At 40.6% G+C, this 12,871-nt stretch overlaps 1 protein-coding gene across 6 annotated transcripts in view; it reads left to right on the forward strand.

The window, feature by feature from the left end:
* Positions 1–12,871, forward strand: part of LOC114494546 (SPHK1 interactor, AKAP domain containing) — a 118,666-nt gene that overhangs the window by 14,539 nt on the left and 91,256 nt on the right. For 2 of the 6 annotated variants that reach the window (XM_036022751.1, XM_036022754.1), the window contains exons 2-3: positions 3,094–3,172; positions 4,279–4,281. The exons of 2 other annotated variants lie outside the window; for them this stretch is intronic. In XM_036022751.1, the coding sequence (XP_035878644.1) occupies positions 3,094–3,172; positions 4,279–4,281 (82 nt within the window). The remainder of the gene's footprint in view (positions 1–3,093; positions 3,173–4,278; positions 4,282–12,871) is intronic. 2 more of the 6 variants (XM_028509745.2, XM_028509746.2) reach the window with 1 other exon arrangement.

A 12,871-nucleotide genomic window follows, 5' to 3' on the forward strand; every position in this document is an offset into this window, starting at 1 on the left:
CTCTGACATGTTTTACTTTGTGCACGCTACTATTTTTGTCTCCTCCATAACACCACGAGCTCCACAAAGGTGTAGATTATCTGCTTTATTCACAGCAGCATCTTGAGCACTTCGCAGAATACTGGTGCTCAGTAGCTGTTTTACTGAGAGAATGCAAAAAGAAATGCGCACACAGATTCATCCCTACCTGGTGTATGATTGCTTAGAAAGAATTATGTCCTTTCTGCTTTCTCTGCTTACCAAGTGGCCGACAAAATTGCTAACACGCTGTGAGGAAGAAACCCCGTTGTGACTGAGCATTTCAGGAGAGAAGAAACGCCTGTGGGTTTGTAGATCTTGCCTTCGAAACTGGGCAGCTCAGAGGAAAATCTGAATCAGTGACCAGAAGGTCCAGCTTATATAAGTATGATGATCTATTGCTGTCAGCCCTTGCACGTATAATTGTATTTGGAGAGATAAATTTCACTTTCCCTACAGTGGAAAGAAGTGGGCATTGGAGGGAGCATCCAGTGCGCATCAGGGATGTGGACATAAATAAAGCTTCTTTGGGATTTCTCTCTGTAGTCCTCTCACAATCAGGAGGTACGATAGCTCTGTTCAAGATGCCCAGGTCAGCTTCTTTGAAAAATCATAACGTAGACACTGTGAAAGTTTGTATAAAAGAGAGTAATCGTCTCAAAGTAGGTCTTGAGGAGGGTAAAGAGTCTTGTTCTCTTAAGTGGCATATTTGAACTTCAATCCATCACAAGGGAAGACACTGCCAACTGGGATGATCTCCTATGTAGGACACCTTCAGTTCCACACCGCCCATAAACAGGCTGTTAAACTGGCTCCTGCCGAGTTCCCACCCTGCGCTGCGGTGAGCGGCTCCTAAACCTCGAGACCCTGCTCCTCTCTCTTAGCCTGTTCCACACAGATGCTCCATTGCCTGTCTGCAACTACAATTTGTAATAAACGTTTAATTTACCGGATTTCTCTCAGAAATGTTTACAGCACTCTCGGACACTTCAGAAATAAGAGAATAACTGTTTGAGGCACTCAGCACCCTGGAAGTCCCTTTACATAATCTCTCCTGATGGGTTCGCTCACTTTTCTCAGCGGCCTCTAACGAGGCAGCAGCATAACCCTGCTGTGCCGATGGCTGTCCTGTCCTAACAGTGATGAAACACGTGCATCAGCTCAGCCTCAGTGCAGCTCCGTGCTCTGCTACCCCTGGAGAGGATGACGTGTGATTTCCAAGGACGAGTCAAGGTCGTTTGAATCTTGGCTGTGTGTGTACACACACACACACACTATTTATTATAATATTTATTCACATTTATTTTAAGGTATTTTTAGTGAACAAACATTTTGGTTATTATAATTCATATATGGTATAATATTTGCATTGTCATTAATAATAATCGCATATAATTTGTGTTCTGATCGCTTTTATCTTATCATCTGCCTTCAGAAAGCAAAGAATCTGTACTCTCAAATTTTACCTCAGAAATAGTTCCCGCTGAGTGAGTGAGAAGAGTATTCACTGTTCACCTTCCTACAGAAATCCTGGACCCAGTTTGAGGCCTTGGTTTCGTCTTCTAGAATCAAACAGATTGAAACCCCAATAATTGAAATTAATTTGGGTGATAAATACAGTTGAATACTTTGACAATGCCTAATAGTACCTCGGAAGGGAACTTGTGGTTAAGAATATAACACGCACACATAGAAAAAATTCTGCTATATATCATTTTGAAAAAAGTTATTTTTAGATGGGCTAAAAAATGACCCTTGTAAATGGATCATTGACTTAAAAATAATTTATCTGTAAATTGTGCAAAGATATAATTTAGCCAGCAGTATCAGATAGTCCAATTTCTGAAATGCTGCCCAAATTAAAACTATTAATTTTCTTAAAATTTCCCACTCAAGTATAAAAGCTTAGAGGAATACTACAAAATCTCTCTAATACTCTTTGTGCAATGTTTTACATATTGACTTGGCTCATGTACATTTTTTTTCAAGAAGTGGAAAAATGCAGACGTATTTTTCTTTTGCAAAATCAATGTCTCTAAGCATTATAATTAGGATTTAATTTGATGATCTGAATTTTATCTGTCTTTAATTCATTTAGGTACTTTTTTTTTTAGTTGAGTGAACTTGTGAGAAGAGGAAGTAGATATTTGATTCTTTGCTCTGTTTTTGCATCTCATTCTAAAACCTGACTCCTTACTTACTTTGTACGACAGATATTGATAATATTGCTTATTTTCATAGTTGTAGTGACTTTAAAGCCTTTGAAATTGATTTGAAGTAATATACTATTGCCTGGCATTGAATAAAGGGCTGAAGCATGCCAAATTGTATTGTATAGAGTGAGTATTGTATAGAAACACATCATTCAAAGGAACTGGAATAAATGTCCATAAAAATCTGTTGTCCTGATCTACTCCTAATATTAATTTTTTAAAGATTTTATTTATTTATTTTTAGAGAGAGGGAAAGGGAAGGAGAAAGAGAATGAGAGAAACATCAGTGTGTGGTTGCCCCTCGCACGCCCCCAACCAGGGGCCTGGCCCACAACCCAGGCCTGTGCCCTGACTGCGAATTGAACCAGCAACCCTTTGGTTCACAGGCTGCCATTTAATCCACTGACCACACCAGCCAGGGCATAATATTAATTTTAATATTAAAAATATTAAACTCAAGAAGCACAAAGTGTGTTTTTTTATCTGTCGATACACATAAGCCAGATTGGAAGACTCTAAAATTCTTACCTACAAGATGAAAATTACCTTTTTATGCTTCAAAGATGTGAAGCTCAATCTAGGACAAAAATCCAGCATATTACCCATGAGAGAGACTAGCCGAAAACATGCATGTAATCTTTGAACCCTTCTCTGATTATGTTTTAGTTGTTACAACCTCATCATCTGGCTTCTATTTATTGTTCTTTTTCAAGACAGCCTGCTGTGAGTATGTCTTCCTCTTTGCATGGTACTAAGACTTCTGCTTCTTTTTTCCCCACCCTTCTCCTCTCCTCTCCTGCATCCTCTCCACGTCTGCGGGTGCTGATAACTCCTCCACTGTGCCTGTGGCCCTCTCCGTCAGCCATGTGGGCAACTGAACCAGACTCACCTACCTGCCAGTCCGCTGCCTCGCCTGCCAGGAACCACTCCCAGGAATCCAGGTTCGTTGTGGGGTGTGGAGTCCAGGGGGTTAATACAGACAGCTCGTGACCAGGGCCTCCTTTTTCATTCCAGCATCCTATGAGCCCCTTGGGTACCCAACCCTCAGATTTCAACCCTGATTTTGGAGGCTTCCTGGTTTACAGAATCACTTCCACCAAAATGCAAACTCTGCTGTGCACCTTACCTATTTCTATAGCCAAATATCACCCTTTCTGTGTCCCATCCCTTCAGGGTCCTGCTGCTTGCCTGCAGTTTAAATGATTCTAAACCACTAATAGGGAATTCGGTGTCAAGACTAGACAGAAAATTTTAGTTAGGCAAGGAGGAGAGACACATACTAAACAACAGACACAGTAAATATGTGTGTTATGTGCATCCTATAGAATATCAGAAAATGATCATACTGATGCTAAGAAAAGTAGAGCAAGGTAGGAGAGATTGGGAAGCCAGGGGTAGGGAGGCCTGGGTGGCAACTCCATAGGGTGGTCGCAAGAAGCCCTGTGGAGAAGAGGCACTTGAGAAAATCCTAGCAGAGGTGGTCAAGTAACGCATGCAGGTCTTTGACCAAAGAGCATTCCAAGCAGAGGGGACAGCTAGGGAAAGTGCTAACACAACAGTGTGCCTGCCTTGTTTTAGGAATGGCAAGGAGGCCAGTGCGGCCGGAGTGGAGGGAGGCAGTGTGGAGGACACGAGCTCCAGAGGTGACTTGGAGTCCAAGCACATTGGGCCTTGCAGCCCACGGCGACGACACACTGTACAGTTTTGCTTCAGATGGAAGGCAGTGCTACCGTGAGGTGTTAAGCCCAGAAATGACCTGTACAGGGATGCCACCTGTGTCGACTGTTGTATCACTTCGTATTCAGCCGCGATCACTTAGCACGAGAGCATTTTCCCATGTAAATGTTCAGGGGAGGGAACGGCAGGTTCATGCCTGCGTTCTAACTCCATCAAATGTAACTGTTAGTGAATATACTGTTTCTTTTTCTTTCTTTCTATTAATAATATTGAAGTGAGCATCTCAGGTACCTGTCTTTGTTTTGGCGTCTGCTCCCTGGAGTAGACTCCTACCAAGAGTATTACTAGGCAACAGACGTGCACAAATAAGCAGGTTCAGATAGTTTTTCCTGAAAGTCGTATACATTTCTGCTCACAGAAGCAACATGTAAAATGTCACATATTATTTTGATAACAGAACCATACATAAGTTTTCCTAATTTAAGAGACCAACAAAATACATTCACTCATTTATCAGCAAAGAATTCTTTTAAAAAAGATGTTATTCGTTCATTTTTAGAGAAAGGGGAAGGAAGGGAGAAAGAGAGAGAGAGAAATATCAATGTGTGGTTGCCTTTCATGCACCCCGCCCCCCCGCCAGGGGACCTGGCCTGCAACCTAGGCATGTGCCCAGACCAGGAATTGAACCAGCAACCCTTTGATTCGCAGGACCACACTCAATCCACTGAGCTACACCAACCAAGGCTCAACAGAGAATTCTTAAAATCTTCACTCTACACAACCAACTCTCAACATCTCAGAAGGACACATATCCATATTCTCCACACACTTATTTCCTATCTTTCCTTTTACTCCCCTTCTCTTCATTATACCATTTCACATAACTGACTTTCAGTGTGAATGACCACCATGCGTGATTCAAGCCAGAATCCCATTCCTTTTCTCCCTTCCTGTAGCATTTCTTTAACTCAGTTACAGGATGTGATGTCTGGGGTAATTGAATCGGCCTCCACGGAAGCCAAACTCTCCATATCCCTGGATGAAAAGGTTTACTAAGCCAATAAATTAAAGGGGCAGGCAGAAACACAGAGGAAAAAAAATACATACCATACCTTAGAAAAATCAGTCTTATGTATTTATTAAAGTTTTCCAATTAAGGACTGTTTCAGCAGTACAACTCCTTCCCTCCTGAAGCACCATCACTTCAGACTTCTGCACCCATCAGACTGGTCTTCTGTACACTTCGAGGCTTTGCTTCAATTATCGGGTGTTGTCCCATGGCGAGAGATGTGAGGCTGTGTGGCTGAACAGGCCACATCTTGACACAGTCTTAGCCTGAATGAATTCTGTGATCTCTTGGATTTAAAAATGCCTTGGTTATTCTTTGTTTTATAAATTCATAAAAATAGCCGAGTCAAGATAAGCATGGAATTTTTTAAAAAGGTTTTATTTATTTATTTTTAGAGAGGGAAGGGAGGGAGAAAGAGAGAAAAACATCAATGTGCTGTTGCTGGGGGCCGTGGCCTGCAACCCAGGCATGTGCCCTGACTGGGAATTGAACCTGTGATGCTTTGGTTCGCAGCCCACACTCAATCCACTGAGCTATGCCAGCCAGGGCAACATGGAAATTTTACTGTATTTATTTTAGAAACCCAGGTCTGAGAACAGATAAGAGAAATGTCACTATAACAAGCATTTATTCAAAATGCTTTGCATTATTATGTTAAAGTTAATATCAAAATATGCTGAAAGTCCAACAAGAATACTCTCAAGAGTAAATAAATATATAAGGTTTAACATGGTATCATTTCTTAACTTAATATCGAGTGCTTTTCCTAAGCCAGCTCTATGCTACTGCCTTATAAGCATAACCTCATTTAACCACCAGCATCCACCAGTCTAGATGCACCAGAAGGATTCCATGATGAAGCTACTGGTATAATCTGCATTTATAAATGAGGAAACTAAGGGTTAGAGAAGTTGAAGTAATGTGTTCAGCTTTATCCAGCTAGTAATTGATAAAGTGGAAACCTGAACCTGGGTTTTGCAAATGCCAAAGCATTGGGGTTTGTCTGCATTCGGACTCACTTAGATGCCACGGTCATTGAAGAAAAGAACTAGAAGAAATGTTAGAGGGTAGAGTGGGAAATAACATGGCACAGCATTGAGAGACACGGGTCCAATCCCAGATCTGCTGTCTGCCGGTGCTATAACCTTGGATTGTGCATTAACCTCTAAGGCTTGATTCCTCATCTACAAAAAAGGGTATAGTTAAATGACTGCGTAAAGTATTTTGTGGAGTGCTAGACACCTGCTATGCATTAAACGGTGTTCACATTTGTTAGAAGTAATATAAAGAAGATTGTACAAGAGAGTGAAGAACTTGCCAAAGTGTTTTGGTGAAAGATGAAAAACAGTTGGAAGCTCAGGTAGTTACTGTAACGTATTCTGAACTAAAGTCTAGATGCAGCAGAGTGCAGGGATATAATGAGTTTCTCACCATCCAAATCTACACCTAAAACTTAAAAAGAAATAAGTAAAGCACCCTAGAGACAAATTATTCAACACTAAGCATCTAATGGTCTTCTGGTATAAACACACATTTATGCAACACTAAATTAGGAACAGTAATGTATATATTTTCCCTTACATTAAAGTAACATCTCTTTGCACCTACACCATTTGTGAGACATATGTCTTAAATATTCCCCCATAGCCCTCATTAGGAAAGGGGAAGAAAAGCTAAGCTCTCATGTTCTCTTATCTGATCCTCTATTCTGAACAAGGTGTTTTAGTGTCAAAATTATTTGGGGGGATCTTGGTGAAGGCTGAGACTGTGAAACAATTTTAAAGGTCCAAAGACGATGAACACTATAGGGGGGATTAAAGGCATGAGAGCGTTATTTGTCATCACCTCTTTATTCAGAGATATATAGATTTGCAAAGCATAGTTTCTGATACACAGGTGTTCAATAAAATTCATTTTATATTTTATATATTTATTTTTATATTTCATATTTATTATATATATAATATACAATTACTGCTACAGAACAGACTCGGGGTGGGGGGTGAATAATATACTGTTACCGAAAGGACCTCCCTTTCTTCTCTGGGGTTCCCCCCCGTACTAGGTTTGCTTTGCCTGCCGCTAGAGGAAAGACGTCTCTCAATGCCAGAGATTGGTGAAAAGGAAAGGAATTATTTATTTAAAGGTTATACAGACTTAGAGTAATGGCTTAATGTCCTCATTAAAATACTAAAGTTCTTTAGAATACCCACAAATGCACACAGTCCTTCCTTCCCTCCTTTGCCCAGTCTGGGGTACTGTATCTCAAGAAAAGAAGTAGAAGTCCCTGGTTCAGGCAGCCCCTTGGTTCTGGCACCATCAGCTGTGTTGCTGCCATGATCTCCAAGTGGCCCCAAACTACTCTGCCACAGCCATGTGGTCCTCTCCGACTTGGTATGGCCACCGCACCTGGGTTTTAATCCCCGAGCCAGTCTTCCTCTGCAGCCCCATTTCCGACTCCTCCCACAATCAGTGACACCTGCCAGCATTCCCGTCTTCTTCCAGCTTTACTCAGCTGCCTAGTAAGTCCGGGCAGGCGTAGCCCCATGGCATGGAGCCAATCATCTCCAAGCTCTCACGCAGGCACTGTAACCAGGGGGAGTTGCTTCCCAGTTACATCCAGGGTTGAAGTCACTCCCATCCCCCACCACCTCAAAGCACAACCACAGCTATTTAACATACCCATGAAACCAGTTAAAGGCTATAGATACGTTAAATGAAAACACCAGAGGTTAGCTGCAAAGCTGCTATGCAAAACAGCTCTCAATGGCCCTGCTCCCTGTGTCCCATCCCCCAGCTCAGACTGGTGGGGTGAGGACATCATATATCTATTTTTCTCTCATATTTCCCGAACACCCTGTGTTCTGGGCCCCATTACAAATCCTCATTTGCCCCCACCCTTGGCTATGCCCTGTTACATTACCACTAATACTGTTTTGTAGTACCACCCTTTTTATATTAAAAAGGTGACTTCTTGATTGTTTTTTCTATTCTAATCTACTTATGTTAATACTGTTTCCTTATGAGGCCGTTTGTTTTCACTGGACATGTCTGAGAGATTTGGCAGTTGCCTGCATGAAAAAGTCACTACTGAACAGTATTCAATATATTTTTTCAGCTTAAAAGATTTAAGTGAATCTGGTACTAAAAATAGGGAAATTACCCGTCATTGGTGTTTACTAATTATGTCCCAAATTCTATAATCATGTCAACTTTTTAACAATAAAGATTGAATTAAAGTATAGTTAAGATGAGGCCATTTGTTCTGCTAAGAATGAGCTAGTTTATCATTAATAATGAATGACCTCTTTATACTCTCTTTGAGTATAAAGTACATAAACTTAGATCTTCAACAACATTTTCACTGATCTGAGGACAAAAATGATAGTGAAATTTATCAATAATCTTGTCTTAAAAAGAAGTATCCTTCAGTTTTAGATAATACATTTTAGTCTTTATTACATTGTTACAATGTACAGTCTTTGAAGAATTATGGTGAGAACAGAGGTAGCAAGGGACTTCTTTAAAGGTCCTTATTTGGGAAAATGAATGGTGGGCCACTTTATAATGTTACTATCATTACTCTTGTTATTTGACTGGTATAGGATGTTAAAAGGTCTGAAAATTGCCATTCTACAACTATTCGGCTACCTTTAAATAGTGAAACAATGCACACGACAATGGTTTCTAAATATTTTTAAGGTTTGAATAGTTGTTTCTTGTGAAAAGTTTACTAAAATTCTACAGAATGAATGAGAATGTTATAGGCCTTCCAGCCACTGATGAGTTGGTAACAGACTGAATTTGCACAGATGACATGATGAGAAAATCACAATCTGATGTCTTCAATCTAGAGAAGAAAAATACACGTATAGAAGTAAAAGAAAAAAAAGAAAAAAGAATACAGAAACGCTTCTGTTCTAGTAACTTCTTACTTTCTTCTACCTAAAAAACAAAACTAGGAAAGGAACCAAAGTGTACACAGTGTAAAAGCAAACTTTTGCACCAGGTACTTGTTAGAAATGCAAGACAGGTTTTGAGCTACTGCAGTGCAGGAGAGAGATGTCAGTGTGTGCAGAACTGATCTCTACTCCAACACAACAGGGAGCAATGGGGCCTTGTAGCCAATGGGCAGAGGGAAGGGGTTAGTGGGTGGAAATTTTTAAGAGGAAATAGCAAGGATACGGCAGCTCCTGCTAAAATGGCCTAACAGGATTCTTGCAAAGCTGACTCTGGACTTAAGATAACAGGGTTAAGGGATGAAGAAGTTAATCAGGTATCAAGGGTGGGTGGAGCTTGCTAAACTAATGTAGCAAATGAAATCCAGTTAAAAAAAAAAGGCTCAGAGTAGCCTAACTAAACCTTGGTCAAGGAGGGAGTCATTGCCAATAGATCAGTCAGAATGTGAACATAAAAGAAACTAATGCCTCATGGGATTTTTTTTAAACAAATAATTTTTTTGAAAGACTGACCCAAGCTCATGAGGTTTATGTGACAATGTAGTCTTTTGACTGAGGGTAAAAGGAGAACATTCACCTTAGCAAACTTTTATTTTGAACCATGAGAAGCTATATTTTAAAATCCTCTAAATTCATTAATTAATTTTAACCAAAACTCAATTTCTTGTTCAAGATCTCTTCTGATAGGTGTGAGTCCTTTTGTTTTTCCCAGTGTTGAGATTAGAGGATTTAGAAGCTAAAGAATAGATATCCTTAATGAAACTGAAACAATCAAACCAATGGCAATTACTACATTTTACTAAAAGCATTCTTTAAAGAAGGGGAGAAGATAAGAGCAAACCTTATCTCTAAGAATCTGTTAACATTGTTAAACCTTACACTGTGTTTACTTGACATATTAGTAACAAACAATAGCAGCAGGACCCTTTTCTATCAGAAATATCCAGGGATAGTCTCTAAATTGTCTCCTCAGATGTGGCTTATCCCGCCATCTGCCACCACTGCAGAAAATTTAGCTTTGAATTCACTCTTTTGTGCATAATCTTTTGAGGTCAGCCAGGATGCCCAGAAAGATAAGAACAAGCAACACTAATAGATACTTAGCCTACCTAGCGCTGGTCTAGGTCCTAAGGGCCCCCCTGCCTCCTTCATTACTTATAGCCTAATGAGACAGACAAATATTATACAATTATAAGCCATTTTGACAAGAGCTACAACAGGACATGGTTCAGGGTGCTGTTGGAACATACTAGAAAAGGGTCTATCTCACTTCTTGGGTTGGAGTGAGGGTGGGAATGTGGGGGCAGAGGAGAGGTGAGGGTGTGAGTGTATATGTGTGTGCCTGGGACGTTGGAGGAAGGTTGGAGAAGAGTGGCTTCCTTGGCAGAGGGAAAGAAGGAGGGAGGTACAGGAGGTGATAAAAATGGGTAGACTGGGGATTGTCTGGGAGGAAGGAGGGGATCAGGAAGGGTGTTCTTAAAAGAAGGAACAGCATGTGCAAAGGCCCAAAGGCAAATAAGAATGCCAGATGAGTGCTTCCTAAGCTTTAATGGGTATATGTGTTACCTGAGTTGAATGTCAAAATGCAGATTCTGATTCCGTAGTCCCAGGGAGGGACCCAAGCTGCTGGGTGGCTCACCAGCTCCCAGGCGATATCAATGCTCCTGGTTCACAGACCAGACTTTCAGTGACAACATATAGAGAAATCAATTTCCAGGCACTGGTTGCTGCTTTCTGGGGAAATAGCTGAATATTCCCTAAGCCATTGATTGTCACTGCTGATGGTGACCTACTTATTCACCATGCATGGGTCATCAGTGATTACAGCACAGTAGCAACTCAGCAGCTTACTCAGAAATGACATTTTCTGTAAAGAAGCCTACTTCTCTTCCCATAATATTTCTAAAGTCACTACTTCAAATTCTGCTTTCGTGTCTTTTTTTTCAACCTGGATCTCCTTCTTCCTTGAAACCCATTTAGCAGTTTCAGCATGAAACCGATTTAAATGGATGTCCTTAATAAATATTGTCAACACTTGTCCAAATCAAAGGAAAACATCTCCGGGAAGAACTTGCAGCCTTCCCCATAAGGAGCAAGTGATGATGCCACTACAGCAGTTGCTTTAATGTCAGTTTGAACTCATTTGAAAGAATGTGCAGGTTTCCTTTTGCTGCCATCTCTGCCTCTTCCTGTAGCAGCCAACGTTCTGCTTCTCTACAGTTCAAGGACAGTGTTTTTGCCAATACTCCAAAAGTTTCACCTCCATCCCAAAGGCATGAGAACAGTTTGGGCTGTGTTGTAAAGTCACCTCCTGGAAATTCACACCCACATCACACAGTCTAAAAGATACAAGCCTCTTTACATTTAGTTTTGGATATCGGGCATCATTGAATTGATTTCTCATGTGTGTCTGGAGACAAGAAGATGATTTCACTTTGAATACTGGAGTAGAGTTGAATCGCACTCGCTACCGAGCAATGCACTGACTTTAGTCCCACTCTGTGACTCCACAGCCTCGTTTAATTCTCACAATAAACAAATATATATTTTAAAAATTATTGTATGAATGCTATACAGACTTAGCATTAGGAAAAATGCAGTAAGCCCTGAAGGCAAGCAAGACTTTGACATTCCCTTCCTCACCTTCATTTCTAAGCAGGATCTCACAATCACCTTATTAGCAGAAGGGCTTTCATACCAAGAGATACGTGGGTAGACTTGCCCTTGTCTTCCTAGCATCTGATTGGTCAGCAGTTCTTAAACTTTTTTTGTATATAACAATTCCTATAGCACCTTGCCTGCTTGAAGTCATATACAGTGTGCTTTGTAGGGAAAGAAGAAATTTGCATAGGTGAGCTTTTCCTTTTCTCTATGTCCCCGTTACACCCAGATTTTGGACTTACCCAACTCTGCCCTAGTTAAATGCGATTTCTTTCTAGAGTGATCAGAGATAACTGAAACTCTGTTTTTACTCTATCTTACACAGTGTCAGGTCTGTCTCAGCTTTACTTCTCATCCTGCCTAATTCCCATTCCCAGGATTGCTAACCCTGCAAAGAGACACGGGAGGTATTCTAACAATAGACATAAGTCCTGGGATGGGAGTTCTTCACTAGATCATCAGAGCTGCCTAGGGGACACAAGAGCAGCAGGACACATGTTGTGTGACTCTTCAGCTTGTCTCCCTGACCTCCTGCACACAGGGACTGACTGACTCCTGGAAGAAATAACATATGATTTCCTTAACTCATGGGCTAAGTTATCATGGACCAGAGTCAGCTTGGTCTATGGTCTTATCTTCTTTGTGCATATGATTTCAAAACTGTTTAGTGTTTGGGTAAAAGCAAACTCTCTTGTGGCCAAGAAGCATTCAGAAAGTCATCTGCAGTTACATTAAAGTTACAGACACAGTTAAATGGCAGCTTAAAATATTATATGTCCCACGTTGTGGGAAACTGGTAAAAATGGGGATAAAAACTCAGGACCTCCATGATACTTTGCAAGAGACTTTTAGAGCTAGGAAGAATTTAGTCCAAACATTTGATTTATCAATAAAGAGACAGACCCAGAAAAGCTAGGCATTCTTTCCTCCCTCCCTCCCTCCCTCCTTCCCTTCCTTCCCCTTCCTTCCTTCCTTCTTTCCTTCTTTCCTTCCTTCCTTCCTTCCTTTCTTCCTTCCTTCCTTCTTCCCTTCCTTCCTTCCTTCCTTATTTTTTCTCAGTTAAGGAGAGGTAACATGGTGATATCCTTTAATTTAAATTAGTTCTTAGTGTGGCCGTTACTCAGAAAATAATATATAAAAATTTAAAACAGATTTTTCTTGAATTATTCTGTCCAATATTTACCTGAGTTGATGATCTGTAACATAGCACCATCAGCACATTTTTAAAGAGCCACTCACAGTAACTAATAAAGGAAATACTAACAGACAGTATT

Source organism: Phyllostomus discolor, chromosome 4 (genome assembly GCF_004126475.2).
Source record: "Phyllostomus discolor isolate MPI-MPIP mPhyDis1 chromosome 4, mPhyDis1.pri.v3, whole genome shotgun sequence".
NCBI lineage: Eukaryota > Metazoa > Chordata > Mammalia > Chiroptera > Phyllostomidae > Phyllostomus > Phyllostomus discolor.